Raw genomic sequence first — 23,714 nt, 5'->3', positions numbered from 1 at the left:
ACAACATTCCCTTATCACGCTGTTCCTTATCCTGTCACTCAATTTCACACCCATCATACTCCTTAACGCTCTCATTTCCACTGCATTTATTCTGCTTTCATGCTTCTTTTGCCATACCCAACTTTCACTCCCATACATTAATGTCGGGACCAACACGCCCCTGTGCACAGCCAGTCGAGCCTTTTTGGATAGTTTCTGACTGCTCATAAAGGCATGCAAAGCTCCATTCACCATGTTCCCCGCGTTCACTCTCCTTTCAATATCACTATCATACTTGCCATCTGATGTAAACTTTGATCCTAGATATACAAACTCTTTCACTTGCTCCACTTTTTCTCCTCCAATCAAAATATTACATGCTGTCATTTCTTTCTCCATTTCAAAAACCAGTGTTTTAGTTTTACTTACGTTCACTTTCATTCCTTTCTCTTTTAAAGCTTCATGCATACAGTTTACCATCTCCTGTAACTCCTCCGCTGATGACGCCAGTATAACCTGATCGTCGGCATAGAGCAGACATTTGACGAGTAACTCATTCATCCTTAATCCACTTTTAGACTCTTTCAAATCTGTCAAACAGCTATCCATAAATAGGTTGAACAGCCACGGTGACGCAACACATCCTTGCCTAACGCCTTTCTCAATCTTAAACCACTCAGTGTGCGCTCCGTTTATCCTGACACAAGCACTCGAATCCTCATATAAGGATTTCAGTGCTCGTATTAAGAGACTGCTCACCCCATGCATAGAAAGTGCTGACCACAATTCATTCCTCTCAACTCTGTCATAGGCCTTTTCCAGATCTACGAATGTGCAATAGACTTTTTGACTCTTGGCCAAAAACTTTTCGGCTATGCACCGCAAGGAAAAGACCTGATCAGTACATCCCATTCCCTTTCGAAATCCCGCTTGAGCATCCCATATTTTGTCATCAGTTTCATTCCTGACTCTATTAATCAATACCTTAGCATACAATTTGCCGACGACGCTAAGCAGGCTTATACCACGATAATTTTTGCAGTCCAGCTGTGACCCTTTTCCTTTGTAAAGTGGCACGATAACAGCCTTACACCAATCTTTTGGTACTCGGCCGCTTCTCCAACACAAATTGAAAAGGCAGTACAACTGACTAGCTACTACGCCTTTTCCTGCTTTAAGCATCTCGACCGACACTCTATCACACCCAGCAGCCTTTCCCGCTTTCATACTCTTAAGTGCTTCCACAATTTCGAACATTTCAATTTCGCCTTCCATCTCATTCTCTTTTTCTTCGCTATAGCAGAAATCTTTCTTATTTCCTTCCTTTTTTTCAAATAAACTTTCAAAATAGTCCTTCCATATCTTTAGTACACATTCTTCTCCTTTCACAACGCTACCATCCTGGCATCTGATCCTAGTCAGCTCTCTGGTTATAGTATTTCCTCGGGCTGACCTTACGGATTTCCAGAATACTTTCAGATTTGACTGAAAGTCTTCTGATAGCCTTTTATCAAAATCCTCTTTATACTCTTCTTTCTTTCTAATCACAGCTTTCTTAACCAGATCCTTCACCTTCTTATATTCCTTACGTGCTTCATTCACATCTTCATCTATAACCTCTTGCATTCTTAAGTTAGCTTTTGCTGCTAACAAATCCAGCCATGCTTTCTTCTTTAATCGCACAAGTTCTTGCACATCTTTACTCATCCACGCATTTTTTTTAGAGAAAAATAACTAAAGAAAAATAGGACTTTGTCTGTTTGATGGACTTAAATTGATAAGTTACTGGGTTTTGTGCAAGTGAGAAAGTTTCCCGTTCGAAAAATGCTCCGAAATTGTAATATTACTTATTTGACGATGCTGTGGTTTTGTCTGCATGAAGATGATGACATGTTTCAGGATACTGTACATTAGAAATTCATAAAGAAAGACTTCAATCGGACACAATGTTACTTATAAATTTAAGATCGCCTCTTTCACGAAGGCGTCTGTATATTTTTTTTTGCAGTGGTTGAAAATATCATTAAATTTATTTCAATAAGTAATGTCCCAAAGTATCAACTATTTTAGTTATTTTTCTTAGTGTGGTCACAGTTTATGGTGGCCAAATGTGATTATTTATTATTTTACTAGCGGACCCGACAGACTTCGTTCTGTCAAAAAGATTTGTAATATGACAGTTTTTTGTTCCTATCGGACTATTTGACCTACATTGCTTAGACAACAGTGAACTTTATATATTAGCAATAAAGCTCAAATTGACTGTACGTATTAGTTAGAAAACGTTTGTATGGGATAAAGAAAAGGACTGTTTTTAAGGTTTTTTAGGCAATTATTTGGTATTTTTTCGCCGTAAAAACCATCCTTGAGCTACGACGAATATTAAAAAAAAAGAATTGGCCAAATTGGTCTAGGCGTTCTTGAGTTATGCGCTTACCAACACATTTAGCGATTCATTTTTATATTATAGATTTCATTTACTTTGAAACTTGATCAAATCAAGGACGGCCAGGTCAAGAGTATCCGAAACCGACGAGATTGTGTGAAGTGATTTTTTAATGTATGTAGATAAAGCGAATTACTTGCATCCTTGTAGGGATCGAGGCAAGAGGAAAGATGTAGTCTCTGCCGACCCTGGTATTTATGTAATTAAACGTGTATTACCCTTTCTTATGCCACTATTCGATACAGTATCTACAGTCTTCAGACGCTCGGTACAGTTATCTTCAAATTATTTGCTTGTCTACTCAGAATAATGTAAAATGGCGTCTAGTGTTCTTTATACGATTTTGTGACTTTCGGATCGTCGATTAAAATTAAGTGAACCACTCTGTGTATTCTATATTTTTAAGCATCTTAATAAATGGTAATTAGGGTATTACATATATAAAAGCTAGTTAAATAAAGTTACTTTTTTATTACAAACACATAGAATAATGTTTTAATACCTACGTGAATAAGTAAAACTTTATTTGTAAAACTGCTTTTATAATAATCGGACATTCCAAGTTTAGTTTTCAGAATTTTTAATTTTAGCTGTGGGTGAATTGGGGTGTATCAAAATTACAGCTTTAATATTGAATATTCCATTTGGTTAAAAAAGGGGAACGTAATAGTAATAAAAAATATACCTCAATAACTATTAAAAGCATAGAAAAAGCTCCACTTAACTCTTAAATTTTAAGAAGAAGAGAATTGTTTTATGGAATTATTTTGTTATTCACCTAATAATAACTACACGAACCAGTTTGCGGTACCTACTGTTTTAAAGAATGTTGTTCAGTTAAAATTATTTATTTAATACCTAAAATGTTGTTTTTATTTCAAATGATTTATGATTTGCATTTATTGTGTGGTAACGTTTGAGTATTAATTTTAAAAATAAATGGACTGTTGGTAGATGATGTGTTTTATTTTACTGCACAAGAAAAACTATTGGTGACATTATTACGCAAGTTGATTTTGAAAAAGGTGCAGTGGAGTGTGAGAGGGTAGAAATAGTAATATGTGTAGGAAGTATAGTTACAAAGTTAGTTATTCCTACAGAAGATAGAAGGAGAAAAGAGGAGAGAAAAAAATCAATTTAAAATACTATATTATTGGACATAAAATGTAAATATTTGACTATAAAAATTATATATATTTGTCTTTTCAAGGCTGTTGGCTCTGTCTACTCCGCAAGGGATATAGACGTGACCATATGTATGTATGTAAAAATTAAATCTGTCATTCTTTACCTAACTAACAATACCGTGGTAACCGTGTCTATGGCGCACAAGAAGGTTGCCTACAATATGAAAATAGGATGTCATGCTTCCTCTTACGATCCTGAAAAAATCTGTAAAGAAAGAGTCTTTAAAAAACAATGCAAAATGTTTTTTATTGATAAATTTATTGTTAAACTTAAATATTGTGCCGAAAACACGTTATTTTATCTATCGTAGCAGCTGAATCTTCTTTCGCAATCCGCTATGCTGTGGACGCGGTGGTCCCAGAGACGGGCGTTTTCTTTGCTGTAACATAAAAGATGGAATTTCGTTAAAACACATTCAATATTTTGGGGGAGTTTGGAGATCTAAGCGTAGGGCTGGTAACTTGTCACTGTTAATTTGAATTCAATTCCATAATTAAGTCATGCTTCTGAACATGGCCTGCCTGTCTTTTTGAGATCGTTCTGTGTCTACACCGTTAGGGATATAGACGTGTTTATATAATTGGTATGTGTAAAAATAATAGATTAATTAATGGTCAGTCATCAAAATATATATTTCCAAATTTCTTTGCTGGAGTACATATTATGTACTTACGTTATTAGTAATTTTTACATACATACATAGGTACATTCACGTCTATATCCTTTGCGGGGTAGACAAAGCCAACAGTCTCGGAAAGATTGAAAGGCCACGCTCAGCTGTATGGCTTCATTGTTAGTTATTGTATGTCAAGTGTACAGTCACTTACGGAGAAACAAGACACCCCGTTCATACAAACCAAAACCATGGTGACGTCTCTTTCCAGGCGGCTGTACCTTAGTTCTATCTCCATATCATCTGTAAAGTTGCCTACCAGCAACCAGTAACGTTACTAACGTAACTAGAAATATCAATTACTAGCTGTGCCCGCGAATTCGTCCGCGTGGAATACTTGAAGCCCTCTAGGATGATTAATTTTCCCCGTTTCTTTTCACATTTTCCATTATTTCTTCGCTCCATATAGTTGCAGCGTGATGTTATATAGCCTGAAGCTTTCCTCGATAAATGGTCTATTCAACACAAAAATATTTTTTTATTTCTAACCAGTAGTTCCTGAGATAAGCGCTTCAAACAAACAAACAAACTCTTCAGCTTTATAATATTAGTATAGTTTACTTTGTAATTTAATACTTACTTAACAAAATACAACTCGAAAGCTGCCAAGAAATTCCTGTTAGAGCGCGCGTGGAGCTTACACAACTGAAGCTTTTCGCAGTCTTCAGCGCTAAAAACAAAGATTTAAACATATAATTAAGTTTTGTTTGGACAAACTTAGGTATTACATTACATAAATATGTCACGTCTATATCCCTTGCGAGGAAGAACAGCCTTGAAAATACTGATGAGCCACGTTCAGCTGTTTGGCTTAATGACAGAAATGAGATTCATATAGTGACTATTAATATAATTCTACATATAACATTATATATATATCATCATTATCATTTTAGCCGTAGGACGTCTACTGCTGAACATAGGTAAATCCTACTAATATTATAAATGTGAAAGTTTTTAAGTATGTCAGAATGTCAGTATGGATGTTTGTTACTCTTTCACGCAAAAACTACTGAACCGATTAAGAGGAAATTTGGTATGTGGGTAGCTGAAGACCCTGAATAACATATAGCCTACTTTTTATCCCAGAGTTCCCGCGGGATTGATAGGATTTCCATGCGGACGAAGTCGCGGGCGGCCTCTGGTGTAATATAATCCTACATATTATTCTATTCATTACCTTCTCTTTGTCCTCATTTTGCCGAGTCCTGTGTCTTCGAACCCACCAGAAGTGAGGAAAGGATTGACGAACCTTTTTGCGATGCTATGTGCGCCGGCGCTTGTATCTAGAATAATTTTTTTTAAGTATAACGCAAATTAATAAATATTCTATTTAATGTTTGTAACATTTACTAAATGTAAGTTGTTAAAATAATGACTGTTTTCTTCACTAGCTGAAAAAAAAAAATATTTATTGAAAATTTTATCAAAATCGGTCCAGCGGTTAAGCCGTGAAAGGACAACAGACTGGTCAATTTTAGATAACAGTACATATTGTTCCTGTAACCCACCTTCGCAGCTGATCTTTAATAACCAGATATTGAACATGGTTTTTTTTTCTTGCTTGATAACCAGTTACGAATTGAATGTAAGTAGGTAGTTACATAATTAATAACTTACCAAAATTCTCCACAGAATCAAGAGGCTTGCACAAAACGGCACTAACTGTAGCTACTAACATAAAAACAAATGTACAATAGTTGGCCATTTCTATTATATTCTTAGGACAAGTAGAAGACTAGAATGTTTGAAATTGAATGTGATTTTTGATGCAGCCCTTTCTTATATATTGTATATATTTAGGTTAGCAAATCTATCCCCACTCATAAGGATGTGACGGTGTGCGGGTGTAATAATGGATATAATAAATACATTGTTATTTCGCTTTGTTAACGGTACAATTTAAATTATTTGGTTAAACATACTTGTTTATTCACTAGGTACTAGTGACCGGTCCCGACTTGGCGCGTGTAGAATTTAAGTATATTTTCAAATTCAACAATTTTATGCATTATTATGGGACACTTCGTATCACATAATAATTGTCATACCTTTTGGTTTCACAACATTGGTTGACGTCAAATAAATTACTTAAAACTACCGCTACTAAGTTTACTGCCGCTTCCAAAGCGTCAGAGCTGATAAACGGTAACAAACTACACTGCAGCATTTTCTTCAACAACGTCAACTTCACAAAATTATAAGGTATGAATTAGTTAAAGGCCATTACTTTAATAATTTTCAATAACATTTAGTTATTCACACAAACTTGTTATACTGATAATATGAAGGTAAATTTAGACTTAAAATAAGTTTTTTAATCCGAAGACGGACAAGGCTTATTGTCATTGCTCAGGAAGTACCCCAAAGAAAGTGGCGATGGGCGGGCCATATATGCCGCACCACAGACGACCGCTGGGGCAAAGTGGTACTGGAGTGGAGACCCAGAACTGGTCGCCGGAATGTGGGTAAACCACCTATCAGATGGACGAACGATCTGGTCAGGATTGCTGGAAGGAGGTGGATGATAAAAGCACAAAACCGTGGAGAATGGCGTGCATTACTAGAGGCCTACATCCAGCAGTAGATGAATATGGGCTGAAGAAGAAGTTTTTTCATTTTGTTTAAGGTAGGTAGGTATATTGGGAACCTTCTCAAAAAACCGCGTTTATTTTTTAAATAACATAACTCTTTCTTGACTCCACTCGATGAAAAAGGTCCGCGTATAATTCCCAGGGTGGTTATTATTTTATTTAAAACTAAAATTTTTTTTATTGAGTCTCTAAGCTGCTTTAAGCATTTACTACTAATAGTTAGTCAACTTTCAGCCTTACCTATTTTCGAAGGGGAACTCCTTTTATCTGACTGCGCCTTGGGTCTTCACCCGTGAGAGCGTGAGACTCCTGGCTTCTAATGCGCCAGCCTACTCATTTAAATCCCTCCGGTGCGCCCTTGCCATTTTGAGGACATCATGGAATCGCATGGTATTTCACCACGATGCGCTCCGGCTCCTCAATGCGACTTGCCAGGGACTCAATAGGGCTGTCTGGGCGACAATCTATAAATTACCTATAACATACATATAATCACGTCTATATCCCTAGCTAAGGGCCAACAGTCTTGAAAAGACTGATAGGCCACGTTCAGCTGTTTGACTTTATGATGGAATTGAGATTCAAATAGTGACAGGTTGCTAGCCCATCGCCTAAAAGAAGAATCCCAAGTTAATAAGCCTATCCATTAGTCGCCTTTTACGACATCCATGGGAACAAGATGGAGTGGTCCTATTCTTTTTTTTATTGGTGCCAGGAACCACACGGCACATATGAATTACCTAGGTGTAAATAATTTAAAATTAGGCGGACTGACAAATCTCATGATCTGAATTCAATTGTTCGTTTAACTTAATCATCTAAACTGGTACAAACTGGTGATTGACGCACATGTTTTTGTGTGAATTAAATCTAAATTTTTATCCACACTTTTATTTTGAATCATCTCTTTGACGCACACTATTGGTAAGTAATCTATTTAGCAAATATCAGACATTATGGCCTTTTTTCGAATCAGGGACGTTGTGGTAATAGGTCAGGTTGTGAGTACCTAAACTAAACCGACTGCACGGGCAAAGGGTCTGGTAGGCCACAAAAAATACCAGATTTTCATTGGGTCATCCACATCAACATTGGTTAAGTAAGTACCTACATAGGAATAAGATTTCATCATTTTAGTAAACATTTTTACTACGCTTTTATTATTAGCTTGGGTTGTATGTATGTATGTATGTATGTATGTATGTAACGGAATCTTTGAGCTTAATTTTCACTGATTTCTAAACGTCTGATCAACTTGAAACTTTGCACACGTATCAAGGACCGATGACAATGCAATATTTTGATAAGAGTTTCTCATTATCCTTATTAAAACTGCCAGGATTAATAAATTCATTTTTAGATCCTTCGTATGAGAGTAAGAGAGACAGAGATAGCACCAGTGCCAGTAATCTCCATACAAGAAACCAAGAAGTTCTGACGCATAAGGAGTCCAAAAAGAGATGTAATATATTTCCATATAATGTTACTATTAACCTGAGGCTTTTTTATTTCATCGCATCGCTCTATTTAGAATTACCATTAGAAACAATAGTAGAATTAGTAGAATATTTTAAAACAATAAAAAATATATAAGTAATAAAAAAAAAGTAATAAATGAAAATTGAACAACTAAATTTACAACAATACAAGAATAAAGTTACTACCTACAGAACTTTGCGATATTTAATACGTATTTAACATATTAATGCGATTCTTGAATTAACATTATGTAACTTTTGCATATTTATAATAGCAACACTGTAATACTCGCTTGGAAAATGAGTGACAGTTTGTTTATTTATGTAAAATAAGTTTTGCAGTAAGTTTTGAATTCGATTCTAACATCTGTAAACTTTCTTTCTGTTTTTTTACCGGTGCCTGTGTATTTACCTATTTGCACTTTGTTTTGTGCTGATAACTTGTCGTTATTTGGAGTTTGGAATCTTCCGTTGAGTCGAGCTTTGTTCTTCCGGATATTCGTGTGATTTTATCATCTGAGATTGGACTCTGACTGTGTTCACTGTGTTGTGCAGATATTTTGAGATAGGACTCCTGTAAAAAGTACCTGATTATTTGAGATAGGAGTCCCAAGTTTGTGTTTGTTTTTGTGAAAGACAGATTTTACTACAAAAGTGCCACGATGTCTTCAGATAAACATTGTTGCGTTCCTGGTTGTAAAGGCAGTGGAGGTATGTTTGAAATATTTTTGTTCCTGTATCAATCTGCCTCTTAATCTTGTGGTTTGATTCCTGGCAAGGCCACAATCGAAAATTGTTATGTTTGCTGGATAGTCAAAAATATTATTAACAGTGATTTATCACTATAAAATTCTTTTCAACTGGGTTTAACAATCATCATACATACATGCATACATATAATCACGTCTATATCCCTTGCGGGGTAGACAGAGCCAACAGTCTTGTAAAGACTGATAGGCCACCTTCAGCTATTGGGCTTTAAGATAGAATTGAGATTCAAATAGTGACAGGTTGCTAGCCCATCGCCTAAAAAAGAATCATGATGATGAGAATATTATGAGATTTAATCCAATCAGGCCACATATAACTTTAAGAAAGTTAGTTGTGAAAACCTCCGGCGATGGGCGCATGGTTGCGAAAGTCATTTCTAGTAAGATAGTTATACAGCGTAGTAGAAGAAGTAGGAAGTTAACACTTCTACCAAAAAATAATTGTATAAAAAAACTAAAAAACTAGGCGTTTTATTGCTAATCAAACTAAAAAATAGAAAATAAATAATAGTTTAAAAAAAACTAAAAAACTACGCTTTATTGCTAATCAAACTAAAAAATAGAAAATAAAATTTAAAGACAAAGGAATTATAAAACAGTAGTAGCAAGTCGAACAATCGGTTATAGTCAATTACCTCCGATTAAAATTATAACAAAATTAAATTTATAAACAAAACAATTTAAATCAGAGTAAAAAGCGTGGGGTGCATTTTACTTCATTTTCATAACTCTCTTGTCATAAATATATGCTAATAGAATGATTTTAATATTTACTACATCAGGCACCCCATGCTTTTTACTCAGATTTCAATTGTTTTGTTTATAAATTTAATTTTGTTATAATTTTAATCGGAGGTAATTGACTATAACCGATTGTTCGACTTGCTACTACTGTTTTATAATTCCTTTGTCTTTAAATTTTATTTTCTATTTTTTAGTTTGATTAGCAATAAAGCGTAGTTTTTTAGTTTTTTTTAAACTATTATTTATTTTTGTTGGATATGATTTTCTTAGTTGCCCAATAGGTATAGTGCACATGAGTGTATGATCATCTTCTATCTATACTAATATTATAAAGCTGAAGAGTTTATTTTGTTTGTTTGTTTGTTTAAACGCGCTAATCTCAGAAACTACTGAACCGATTTGAATAATTCTTTCACTGTTAGATAGTCTATTTATCGAGGAAGGCTATAGGCTACATTTTATCCCGGATTTCCTACGGGAAACGTCAACAATGCAGGTGAAAGTTGAATGAGTCGGCCATATGCGAGCTTTCCACGCGAACGCTGCGCAAACCAACAAAGATATACTAAAACAATGTACTAAAGATGTGAAGTACTCATTTTTTGCCACAAAAAAGTCCGCGAGAGCATATATCTAACTCTTAAGGTTTACTTACAATAACCACTTTTATGTTCATTTTTTAAGATTATTTTTTCATTAAAAACATAAGTTATTTTGAAACCAATTTTCTTTAATTCAGTATTAATCCTTATCCAAATAAATATGTTTATTACTTTCGGCTTTTCATGTAGACTAAAATTGCCATTTACAGTATATAAATCAGACGAATAGGTTTTGAGATAAAGTCGTTATAAGCAATTTGCAGCGAAACATTTAATACGGCGAACCAGCGTTCTTTCTAATACGCGTGACCGCCTGACCGCTGATTATGTCTATCTTTTAAGATTGTTGTCGATTATGAGTAGGTATTTAATTGTAAACACAACTGTCTTTGATATCACTTAATTTCAATGAACATCTTAGAAGATCTTACTATTTTAAAGTAAAGTAAAGTATCAGCCTGTAAGATCCCACTACTGGGCAAAGGCCTCTCATCTCACTATATACGGTCTCCGTTCCGTCGCGGGTAATGATGTGGGCCAAGTCGTCGCCAAGTCGCATAACAATTAGCAGCTATAATAGATAAAGCCGAGGAGAATGTTTGCAAAAATAAATATGATGCCCAAAATAACTATTCCACGCGGACGAAGTCGCGGGCACAGCTAGTAATTAATAAAAACTTGCACGCTTCTATTTGCACCTTTTTTACGCCTGAATCAATGCACCTTCATGTAGTTAGGTACTAAAGTATTTTTCTACATTTTCATTTTAAGTCGCATGTTTTTAAATAAGTAAATTGTAAAGTGCCATCAACCTAAGCACTGATGTTTGTTTGTTTGTTAACTCTTTATTGCGCATAAAAATAAATATAACAAAATCAGAACAGTCATTGAATATAAAAGAATATGTACAATGGCGGACTTATCCCAATCGGGATTTCTTCAATGTGATGTGTTCGTAAATTCAACGGGATGTGTTCGTAATCATTCTAAGTAAATATTTATACGCGTCATATTCAATTCATTATTGATTTTTTTTAGTACAACTTAGGGAGTCATCTAGTTCGCGCGAGTTTTCTCTCGAACTTGCTAGTTCCTATAGTTCGATTTCTCGACGCGTAGTGACGCTAATAAATATATAAAGATCAATTCCTTTAATTTTTCTGGTAGATTTGTCGAATTTATTATTTGGAAATTGCTACACTCCTTTATTGTTGGTTTGTTTTTCAATAAACAGCGTAATTTGAAAGAGTTGTTTTATTTTTGGGGATGTCATGCTTGTTTGTACCAAAAATATGTTTGTGTCATTTTGTTAGAATGAATCTCATAGTAAATTAAATTTCGTTTATTTTCAACAAGATTGTTAAAAAAAGAAAAACTCTGGCATCTCCAAGGATATTTTTTTATTTTGAAATCAGTTTATTTTACTTTCGATACAAAAATAGCGCCAAAATGTTGCTACTATTCATCAATAGATGTCGTCACTAGCTCCAAAAAGTAGTTCCTACTAATGGTTTCTTGTCATGTCAGAAGCAATAGATGTCGCTGTAAATTAAAGAAAAATTTTACATTTTTGTATGTTTTTTAAGAAGTAAAAAAAAATTATTACTATTTTGTACTCTGATAATAATAACTAGATATCGAAAAAACACTATGCAAACCTAATAATATTTTTTTAAATATTACTACATTGTAAATATTACTATTACCTACCAATAGATGTCACTATCAATAGAAAAGCACGGACGACACGCTACTAGCTGCGCTGCTGGTCCGCACTTTCCAGGTAATTCTGAATGTTTCTCAACATTTCGAGAATCTTCGTTTCGCTTCTCGACAACAGATATCGCGACTGCCGACTGTATATAAAGACCGGAGCGCGCCATTTCCAAATTAGTTGATTTAATCAAAGTGACGCAGCGCGAAGTGTCAAACAAAGCGAAAAATTTAGAAAAATGTCTTTAGTGCCGTATTGGTTGCGCCATCTCCGGAACTTGGCGTACCGGGACCCCGTCGCCAGGATGCTGGAAGATCCATTCACCGTATTCTCCAAGGACCCATTTTTCCGCGACCCAATGAAGTACATTCGCCAAGTGACGCCGGCTTTGGAGGACCACCACGGAATCGACGGCATTTACTCCGATCACGAGGTGAAAGTGGACGGGAAGAAGGTGGAGGTACACTTGGACGTTCAGAACTTCACACCTGATCAGATTCAAGTAAAAACCGTGGGAAATGAGATTATGGTTGAAGGCAAAAAGGAGGTTAAGCGTGAGGATGGTTGGATAAGGAGTAACTTTGAGAGGCGGTTTCTTTTACCCGAGGGGTTCCCTCCTGAGCGTGTGGAGTGCCACCTGGATAAGGGCAAGTTGAAATTGGTCGCGTTCAGAGCGGAGCCCATTGCGGAGAGAACCATACCGATCCAGGACAAGTCGTCCTCAGAAGGCGGCAAATCTTCGTAAACATTGGGAATAGATCTAGAGTCTCCTAATTTTTTGTATTCTGTGATTTTTTTTCCAAAATTTTGACTGATTAGTTGTTATGTTATTAGTGTTATAAATAAATAATTCTTTCGGTAATTACCTAGTTCGTTTTTATTATTGACCCACTTCACAAAAATATAAACATTTACCTTATTTGGATGTTTTGAATATTTTTGCTGCAGGTTGAGTTCCTTATTAAGTGTTGTTAACTTCATTGCGTATCATATAACAAGGAACAAGAGAAGAGATATTATATTTGACTAGGTGTGCCCGCGACTTCGTCCGCGTGGAATAGTTATATGGGGCATCATGAAGCCCTCAAGGATGAATAATTTTCTCCGTTCATTTCACATTTTTCATTACTTCTTCGCTCCTTAAAGTGCTCCTTGCAGCGTGATGTTATATAGCCTAAAGCCTTCTTCGATAAATGGTCTATTCAACACAAAAATATTTTTTCAATTCGAACCAATAGTTCCTGAGATTAGCGCGTTCAAACAAACAAACTATTCAGCTTTATAATATTAGTATAGATGTAGAAAGTCACGAGTATGATGTTACCAGCCCAACTAGGGTATAGTAGTTTAAATTATTTTTATTTTGTTTGGTTTAACATACATACATAAATTCACGCCTCTTTCCCGGAGGGGTAGGCAGATACTACCTCTTTCCACTTGCCACGATCTCTGCATACCTACTTCCTTCGCTTCATCCACATTCATAACTCTTCATGCAAGCTCGGCGGTTTCGGGTACTTTTGACCTGACCCTTTACCAGGACGTCCTCAATTTGATCAAGATACGTTCGTCTAGGTTTAAGTCGTAAAATATTTATGCAGCACTACCTAGTGTTGCCACTATGATATAAGAAACAACAATCAGTCAGAGTGCCATCTGTTGAAAAGTGTTTGAACTAAGTAATTGGAAGGAATGTTTTCGAGGAGGTTCCAGAATTTGACAATGTACAGAATCCAGAATATATTTTTCGTCAAAATGTGCGGCAAGAGGGAAAGATGACGTTAATTGTAAACGCGCTAAAAGGTGAGCGTTCCAAGAATGTTTTGTAAGAAGAAGAATCTCTTCACTTTTTGCTTAAAAAATATTTCGGTACCTACTAAATGCTTAGATTTATCGTTCATCGAACACTTAATCAGTTGTACGTAAACTATTTTTTTTACTTTTTAAACTATTTCAATAAATTTAACTTATTGCCTTTTGATTTATGTAAATACAAGTAGGTTCCTACCTATTTCACTGTTATTCTAGAGGCCATGCCTAATTAAATAGATAATATATATTTTTTATATCCGGCCATTTATGTGTTATTTCAAACAAAAAATCTATGTTTCATCCACTTCGATTTCTTAGTATAAAGGCTTATAAGTTAAACCTAGAACTTAATACTTGATACTTCACAGAAAGTACTGATTTCACTTCGTTTGAAAGGTATCTATTCAATGTAGGACGAAGCCAAACGCCTTTAATATTACGTGCAGCAAAGATTACTCGATGCAGATTTGCTGGCGAAGCGACGCAGGCAAGAAAACTCATTTGACGTCTTGGGATTGGAACCCTGATTATCTGCGCTGATAAGATACCTTCCTATGTATAGAAAAACCTTCAATGTTCAATACTGTTAAATTTTCTGTGTCCGCCCAGCTAGTTTTTACACTGACAGAATGTGGGACTAAGATCTACTTCGGAGAAGGGTAAATGCGCCTTTGTTCACGAGCCTGTGGGGTCTAGCATAGCCGTTAATCATAATTCCCGACTCGATAAACCAGGCTAACACAGATAGGAAGAAGAGATGTGATATTTGTATGTGTTATACATATTACATGCAATCTAGGAAGTGGACAAGAGTTTAAATCCAGCCGACCGAGTACCTACTAATGCAACAAATCAGGCAAGAGAGGACAGTAGGGAACGGAAATAAATATAATACTAGTTTCAGACTCCCCAAAAACCAACATTTTAGCCAACATTTTCACCAGGGTATGTGTCGCCAACATCGTCCACTCAATAATTAAAGCCGCAGTAAACCTCGCCCGCATCCCATAAACTCACAGGCATTAGGGCGGAATGAGATAACGGAGTCATGCTTTTTTTTGCTGTACCACGATTTGCGCGCTGACCTAGCGGTGGACATTAAAAATTAAAATAATGTGTTCAAATTGGGTATGCCTTGATAGCTGAATTTGCAGAAAGCAATTAGCTTAGGAACGTGATAAGGGAACGCCGTGATGTGAAGGAAGGTATAGTGACAGGAATGGAAAAAGGAAAGCGTCATGTGGAGAGGATGAATGACAGCAAGTTGACTAAGGAAATACTCGAGAAGAGTGTGAACGGAAACTGTAGAATGGGAAGGCCTAGACAAACGTACTTTGATCAAATCGGGTCCTGGCAATAGGTCAGATAAAGAGTCCCCGAAACTGATGAATTTGCATGAAGAGACTTGTGAATTGATAAAGCGAAAGAATTAGTTATGCAGAGATTATTTTGGAAAGTAGAAACATGTCTCGTTATATGCGCTCAATCATGAGAAGGGTTTTTGTTTGCATGAAAAGGGTATGATTCCCTCCCGTTTGCTTTCACCTACAGCGCCACCTTCCTGGATTTTCTAAAAAATTTATTCAGTGTTCCTTTAGTTCTGCATTACAGATCCCCTATTCTAGACAGGACTCCCATTACTTACGCCTAATGACACGTTACGCCTACGACTAACACATAACTAAAAGACACTGTTCAAATTTTGCAGGAAATCAAGACAAGGTGCTCTGAGAGAGCAGACGCGATTTAGTGCACTCCTCCCATGATTCGGCTCGTATAAAAGGAAGGTTGGTACAGCCATGGTTGGTGGTGGTGGGATAGTACATTTTACGTTTTTCGGAGCTACGCCACCGCTGAACGTATTTATCCCTTGCGGGGTAGACAGAGCCAATAGTCTTGAAAAGACTGATAGGCCACGTTCAGCTGTTTGGCTTAATGATATAATTGAGATTTAAATGGTGACAGGTTGCTAGACCATTACCTAAAAGAAAAATCCCAAGTATATAATCCCTATCCTATAGTCACCTTTTACGAGGAGTGAGGTACCCTTCTTAGTACCTATTCATACCTACACAAAATTTAAACAAATCATTAGTTCTTATCTTTATATCGAAGTTAACTATCGAAATTCGCTAATTCTTGTCAATTAGTATAAATTAGAAGCATAATTGAGAAGAATTAACTTAATATTAGTGAGTTAAAAGCTGGGATGAGCCGTAATGAACAGAAAATGGCGGGAAAACGCGAGAATGGCTGAGCCGGCCCGCTGCCGTCTTACTTAATCTCAAAATTTTCCAACTAGCTCGAGCCCACGACTTTACGCGCGTGTAATTACTTATGTGTGTGCCGCGTGGTTCCCGGCACCAAAATTTGAATAGGACCACTCCATCTCTTTCCCATTCTCTCATGGATGTCATAAAAGGCGACTAAAGGATAGGGATTATATACTTGGGATTCTTTTTTAGGCGATGGGCTAGCAACCTGTCTTTATTTGAATCTCAATTCTATCATTTAGCCAAACAGCCGAGCGTGGTCTTTCGGTCTTTTAAAGACTGTTGCCTCTATTTACCCTGCAAGGGAAATTGACGCTATTATATGTATGTATGTTTCTTTCGAACCTAGAGCATGAAGCAAGTTATGAATGTAAGCGAAATAGCCTACCTATTTGATTTTTTTGATTGAGCTATCATGGCAAGTTGAACGATATAGTCACTGCCTACCCCTCCGGAAACAGCGTGATTTTATTTACATATAAGTGAATATATATGTATGTTTACTTACATAAAACACATACATACATATGGTCACGTCTATCCCTTGCGGGGTAGACAGAGCCAACAGTCTTGAAAAAACACGTTTACATAAAACACCTATAAACACAATCATGTAAAAAAAACGTTAACCTCTAAAATTCGCGCCGAATCGCACGAGAGTACAATTTGACTTTTATTTGTACCCATTTCGTTACTTCTAAAAGTTAGACCGTCCAAATTTATCTAAAATCTAAACGAGCTGACACTAAAATAAATATTTTTTCGTGCAAATGGTATGAATGGGGAATTTCACAATTCGTTGTGATAAAATTCAGTGGTTTTTTTTTTTTGAAGAGGCAAACCAATGTTGTTTTATTTTATGTTTCTCTTGTAATTTAAATTTTGTTTTTTTATCTTTAGAGTTCTATTCTTAACCTTGGAATAGGCTTTTAGGTATAAATTAATATGAAAGCAGGCAAATTGGAATGTTGAAAGTGAAAGGCCTAGTTCTACGAATACAAGTGGAGATAATGTAGTATGTTAATCTGTGATGATTTCTCATTATTTGTTTATTATACATACTAGTTGTTGCCCGCAACTCCGTTTGCGTGTTATTGGTAATTTTGACGCCGAATTGTCGCCCTGATCTGTTCATGACACATGACAGCCGAATTTTCTCTTTTTAAAATAAAAAATCCTAAACACCATCCTGGTTTATTAGATTTCTTTCGTTGCCTCCCTCAAAGCCGCTCCGAATCTTATGCCACAGATGCGCGAATTCTTGGAGCCACCTGAAGTTTACCTCAGCTCCCACGATTAGCTTAACTATTGGGATTATTGTTGTTAAAAAATTAACAAGCGCCGTGTGGTTCCCGGCACCGTAACAAAAAAGAATAGGACCACTCCATCTCTTTCCCATGGATGTCGTAAAAGGCGACTAAGGGATAGACTTTTAAAACTTTGGATTCTTTTTTAGCAAACTGTCACTATTTGAATCTCAATTCTATGATTAGGCCAAATAGCTGAACGTGGCCATTCACTCTTATCAAGACTGGTGGCTCTGTCTACCCCGCAAGGGATATAGACGTGACCATATGTATGTATGTACTACAAGAGTAACCCTTCTATAATCACATGAATTATAAAAAGGCCGCGTCGAGTACGTTGATGTAAACGTGGCCCAACTTAGATTGCTTCTTGGAAATTCCACTCTATTTTGCATCAGTTATTACGAAGCTTACATAATTATAATATTCATTATGTTTTAAATAAACAAGCAATGTCTCTCATTATGGTGTTTGTTCGCTTGAATGCACGACTTTTGGCTTCAATGCTTGGATTTCGCAAGGAACTCAGCATGCTGTGACTATCGATTCCGGTATTATCGATAAATAGCATTCGTTCGGGTTTTCACTTCCGCGGCATGTTAAAAAATGAGCCTCATCAAAATATCAAATTATTTTGATGTAGATTTATGCTACAAGGTCACTTGATGGTAAAACACAGCGGAATCAAGTGAAAATCCACTTTGTGATAGTTATGCCCTACAAAAACATACACACATACACATAAGAAGAGCGGGTTCTCCTAATACAAGTATTTATAGGTAAATGGAAATCCGAATCAAAATTGAATACAGTAAAAAAGTTAAACAAATAAACTTTTCTTTTATTTATTTTATTATTATATATCATATTATTTTAAAAGTTTCTCTTCCCGCGCGGTTTATAAAAATCAGTCAATTGAAAGGCTACTAATAAACTTGGGAACCTTCTTTTAAGGCGATGGGCTATCAACCTATTCTATCATTAACCTTTACAGATAAACGTGGCCATGCAGTTTTTGTTAGACTGATGACATGATTTTGTCTACCGTGAGGGATAAAGCCGTGATTATATTATGTAAGTTTGTAATGATGTAAATATCCCATTCATTACCTAGCCTTCTACACCATGCTCCCCATCCCGGGAACATGTTCTTCAGCAGTCAACACCACATAAATCACGCTCACCCCCGCACTCGATATAAACAATACATTAGCAGACGAGAACGAACAGACAAAAGTGGAGCGATTCCATTCACTGGATAGAATGTATTTTAGAATAGAGTGCGCATAGTAGTGGGGTGGTTCGACGATTATTCCGTTCACGCAACAAGACTGTTTGTTTGTTTGTTTGTAAATTCTATATTGTATAATTATAAGTAATACATAAAAATACATTAAAAATAACAATGTATAAGGGCGGACTTATCCCTGTGAGGGATTTCTTCCAGTCAACCAGGTATTTCAAAGAAACATATTATGTAAACTGATAGTAGATTTTTTATTAATTAACTAGCTGTTGCCCGCGACTTCGTCCGCGTAAATTTCGAATTTTTCCTCGCAAACTGATTTGTAGGCAAACTCATGCCTTGAGTTCATTCAAATGACGATAACTTTTTTTTTATGAACCGATTTTGATGAAACAAACTTCAATGTTTTTCTGAGTTAAAACAAAGCAATTGGTGAAAGTTTTAAGTAAATCGGTTCAGTACTTTCGGAGATAAGCGTGATCATACAGGCAGACACCAAAAAATAAAAAAAAATTTTTTGCTTTCTTTTATTCATTCTAAGTGTCCCTCTATCAATTTCAGTCAAAAATACTAAATGTACAGACAAAATATTTTTACTGTTTTATTATATGTATAGATTAAGTTAGTTGATAAAACAGTCAAATTTTCAACTAGTTAACGTTGATTGAATGCGGAAGGAAATGTAGTACATGAGTAAACTTTTCGACAGTACTCTCTCTACTCGTATATGTGAACGCGTGAACGCCTAGTCGCGCTGCGCGTATTGTTATCCAGGAAAAAAGACTTCAGGTGCTATTTTATCATTCAGCTGTAAACTAGTCTAATGATTCATGGCAGATAAATGGTTGAAATAAACCGTTCGTTCATTTAACGACGACTTGAAAGAAGAAGTAAGTTGAGTGAAAGAAATAGAAAGAGATACAGAGACAGGGAGCGCGATGTTATGTCACCTGAAACATGTAAGAAAAGTTATTTATTCCATTCAAGGGACTATTATCATAAAGATTCAGGTAAATTTACATCTCACTAATTGTTCACTACGAAAAACCTGACTCACCCAATCTTTTCATCCATCTTAGCTCGCTCTATAGATGATATACCTACTCTAACGGTAGAAAGTGGAGCGATCCCGATTCCCGAATTTTATTAATTCCGCCAACAATATTTCAGGATGATTTGTGCGGCCTGCGACGCTCTCGTTATTGGAAAGAGCTTGTGATGCGATTGCAAAACGGAGGACTGCTATCACTTTTTGTAAAACCGTTGTATCACCTGCTTTTTAAAAAAATCACTAGCTGTGTCCGCGACTTCGTCCGCGTGGAATAGTTAATTGAAGCCCTCGAGATTTTTCACATTTTCCATTAGTTCTTCGCTCCTAAAAGTTGCAGCGTGATGATATATAGCCTAAAGCCATTCCTCGATGAATGGTCTATTCAAAACCAAAATTTGTTTTAATTCGAACCAGTAGTTCTGAGATTAGCGCGTTCAAACAAACAAACAATCTCTTCAGCTTTATAATATTAGTATAGATTCTATTAGACATCATTCGATTCATTTCCATCTTCAGTTACATCATTCTTTTGAACATAATCCCTGGAATTGGGTCGTCAGTTAGGTTTTTATAACATCACCCAGCTTAACGTAGATTTCGAGTCTTGTGCCTAACGAAACCGTCTACCCCGTAAGGTATAAGACGTTATATTTGTACAGAGAAAATGCGTAGCTTAACAGCTGAGTTGCTTCCAAAACTAGTTCGTTTTACAAATATTATCTCACAGATTAAACATGTTAATATCCGTTCCTAAAGTGTAACAATATATGTATTCGACGCAATAACCGTTAGATAATTAAATCTCCTCGTGTGGGAGTACAAAATATCTGGGGATCGGTGTTTCAATTATTGCGAATAGATTCAGTTTGATCAGATAGTTAAATGCGTGAATTGGGCGCTTAGCTGCTCGTTTACGTGATAATCCGATACTTTGAGATAAATGTTTACTTAGACGATATAATTGTCTAATGTTTGCTTCCTGTTATCTTTTAGATAAGTCATGAAGTGACAATAATATCAATAAGCCATCCAGTTACACGTGGTCTTCTTGTGACTATTGCTTTTGTCTACCCCGTAAGGTCTTGCATTATCCCAAGGGCAACTAAAGGATAGGCTTATAAACTTGGGATTCTTCTTTTAGGTGATGGACTAGCAACCTGTCACTATTTGAATCTCAATTCTATCCTAAAGCCAAATAGCTGAACGTGGCCTATCAGTCTTTTCAAGACTGTTGGCTCTGTCTACCCCGCAAGGGATATAGACGTGATTATATATATGTATGTATGTAGTATAATTTAAATGTTGTAACATTTTTGATGCATGCCAATGGACAAAACTAAAGATGTTGTAACAAAGAAATTAGAGATTATGTCGAAATGCGGACCCCGAGCTCCGAATCAAAATGGCGGAAGGAGCAACAAGAACTAACAGCAAGAGAACACGGAAAGATGAGAATGATCAGCGTTTTGTATTGTGAATTTCTACCATACATCCATATGATCACGTCTACATCCCTTGCGGGGTTGACATAGCCGAAATTCTTAAAAAGCGTTCTACCTAATTTACGTAGAAACCGTTTTAGGAACGTGAAAAACATGAAATTAATTACGTCCTATTTATAATTGTCATCTAGAACACAACCGTTTTGTTTCCAAATCCATTCGTGATGTAGTAATTACACACACATGCCTCAAATGAACATTGCACGTTTAACAAAATAAATTCAGGTGTTTTAATGTAAAACCTGAAGAAAACTAATACACATAACAATGACTTTACCTCTTACAGGATAGACAGAGTATTCGGACCAAAAGACCAAGTTCACCTGTATGGCTTAATAATGGAATTGAGATGTCTAGTAGTGATTTAAAAGAAGAATTCAGAATTGAGACTCGAATAGTGACGGGTTGCTAGCCCATCGCCTAAAAGAAGAATCCTAAGTTTATAAGCCTATCCCTTAGTCGCCTTTTACGACATCCATGGGAGAGAGATGGAGTGGTCCTATCCTTTTTTCTATTGGTGCCGGGAACCACACGGCACAAAAATAAATAATAGAAAATTTAAATTAATTCGCAACTTAAACTTTGCACTTTGACTGACTAAGCTTCTCTCTTTTTACTACTTCCTTAAATGAAACCTTTTATCTGTCCGTTCGCTTCGCTCAGCGTTGACCTCGTGCAGTTTGGTGGAGTGCCAGCCTAAAACTGCCGACTGTCAACTGGTAATAGCCGCCAGTTTATTCGCTTGTAAATTAATACATACATACTTTCAGCGCGGTCGCATTTCTATTTGCGCATCTCATATTTCCGTCAGTTAAAATTTGGTACTTAATTTTTTGACTGTATACATATTTTAGAGTATTTTTTTTGACAGTATGTTTTGTACCGCCAACGGGTGACAACGAAAAAAAAATTCAGGTTTCCAACATTAAGATAAATTATTTTTTAAATTGTGAAAGACATTGCAGTACTTATAAAGTTTTATAAAAAGTAGTTTGTTTATATATAAATAATATCTTTTTATATTAACAAACTACTTTAAAAAAATCATCTGAACAGTCCAGCGGTTAAGCCGTAAAGGCGTAATATAGTTACATATAAACTCTCACATAAAATAACCTTAGCGTTTGTGAAAAGTGTTTCTCAGCACTTTAGAATAGAACCACTCCATCTCTTTTCCATGGATGTCGTAAAAGGCAACTTACGGATGGGCTAATAAACTTCGGATGCTTCTTTCAAGCGATGGACTAGCAGCCAATCAATATTTGAATCTCAATTCCATTTTTAAGCCATACTGCTGAACGTGGCCTTTCAATCCTTGTGAGACTGTTGGCTCTGTCTACCCCGAAAGGGATAAAGATGAGATTATATGTAAGTATGTAATGTAACCTAAATATTTGGATTACAAATTTTCATATACGAGTAAGTAATTGTAGACAATTCCTTCCTTCTTTTTTCTCTAGGACGTTCAACTTCCGGTCGCGTCGGCTTGTATAGATACGTTGTGTTTTTCCTTTTTTACGTGCTAAAATACAAATAATGGCAATATTTCTCTCGTTACAGCCTTTTGCGGCGTATTTTCTTTCTATACAGTATAAAATCAGACGTATTGAATACTCGGAAAAATGAGGAAATACCATTCATTTTGTGCGTCAGTTTGTGTCATATATATATGTTTCTTTTGAAGTTAATTCGTACGGAACCTTTGCAGGAAAACTTACCTTTATTTAAGCATGATATAAGCTGTACGCTTATAGACTTGAGATTCTTCTTCTAGGCGATGGGCTAGTAACCTGTCACTATTTGAATCTCAATTCTACAATTAAACCAAACAGTTGAACGTGGACAATCAGTATTTTTAAGACTGTTGGCTCTGTCTATCCCGCATGGGATATAGACGTGAATATATGTTTGTATGTATAAGTTGTACTAGACGAATGTGCCTAAACCTGCACATTCATGGACATGTAGGTAATACAAAATGTGTGAGGTGCTGCTGATAGGTACACTGGTAGCTTTTATTTTGTTATAGAATCACGTCTATATCCCTTGCGAGGTAGACAAAGCCAACAAAGGAAGGCCACGTTCGGCTGAATGGTTTCACGATGGAATTGAGATTCAAATAGTGACAGGTTGATAGCCCATCGCCTAGAAGAGGAATTCAAAGTTTATAAGTTGTATTCTAAAGTGCTGAAAACCAGACGGCTTATTAGATAACTTTCACTTTGTTCTTACCAGTACGGCTACCTACATAATATATAAAGCTACCAGGTTCCCGTACCTGACAACAAAGTGTGTTTATTAATATTCAAACGATATACGGACCCTAAATAGCATA

General features: G+C 36.0%; 2 protein-coding genes across 2 annotated transcripts; one reads left to right on the top strand and one right to left on the bottom strand.

Annotated features, from left to right (window-relative positions):
• Window positions 1–3,852: 3,852 nt before the first annotated feature.
• On the bottom strand, window positions 3,853–6,044 carry LOC106133364 (uncharacterized). The gene is made up of 4 exons (XM_013333068.2): window positions 5,907–6,044; window positions 5,467–5,572; window positions 4,867–4,956; window positions 3,853–3,992 (listed from the first exon to the last, which is right to left on the bottom strand). The coding sequence occupies exons 1-4, from the start codon at window positions 5,992–5,994 to the stop codon at window positions 3,911–3,913; spliced, it is 366 nt and encodes a 121-aa protein (XP_013188522.2). The 5' UTR covers window positions 5,995–6,044; the 3' UTR covers window positions 3,853–3,910.
• A 6,333-nt stretch (window positions 6,045–12,377) lies between these two features.
• LOC106133363 (alpha-crystallin A chain-like) lies at window positions 12,378–13,053 on the top strand. Its single transcript, XM_013333067.2, has one exon. It carries the CDS (start codon window positions 12,427–12,429, stop codon window positions 12,931–12,933), a length of 507 nt encoding a protein of 168 aa, XP_013188521.1. The 5' UTR covers window positions 12,378–12,426; the 3' UTR covers window positions 12,934–13,053.
• Window positions 13,054–23,714: the final 10,661 nt, after the last annotated feature.

The sequence above is a fragment of the Amyelois transitella genome, chromosome 3 (assembly GCF_032362555.1).
Source record: "Amyelois transitella isolate CPQ chromosome 3, ilAmyTran1.1, whole genome shotgun sequence".
Classification (NCBI taxonomy): Eukaryota; Metazoa; Arthropoda; class Insecta; order Lepidoptera; family Pyralidae; genus Amyelois; species Amyelois transitella.
This window is presented reverse-complemented; position numbering and strand designations above follow the sequence as displayed.

Bases quoted from the DNA above. Each gene is read 5' to 3' on its own strand.
- LOC106133364 (XM_013333068.2), bottom strand. From the start codon at position 5,994: ATGGCCAACTATTGTACATTTGTTTTTATGTTAGTAGCTACAGTTAGT. The intron at 5,573-5,906 runs GTAAGTTATTAA...AAATTATTCTAG, and splicing joins TGATTCTGTGGAGAATTTTG to ATACAAGCGCCGGCGCACAT. The intron at 4,957-5,466 runs GTAATGAATAGA...CTTTGTTTTTAG, and splicing joins AAAATGAGGACAAAGAGAAG to CGCTGAAGACTGCGAAAAGC.
- LOC106133363 (XM_013333067.2), top strand. From the start codon at position 12,427: ATGTCTTTAGTGCCGTATTGGTTGCGCCATCTCCGGAACTTGGCGTAC.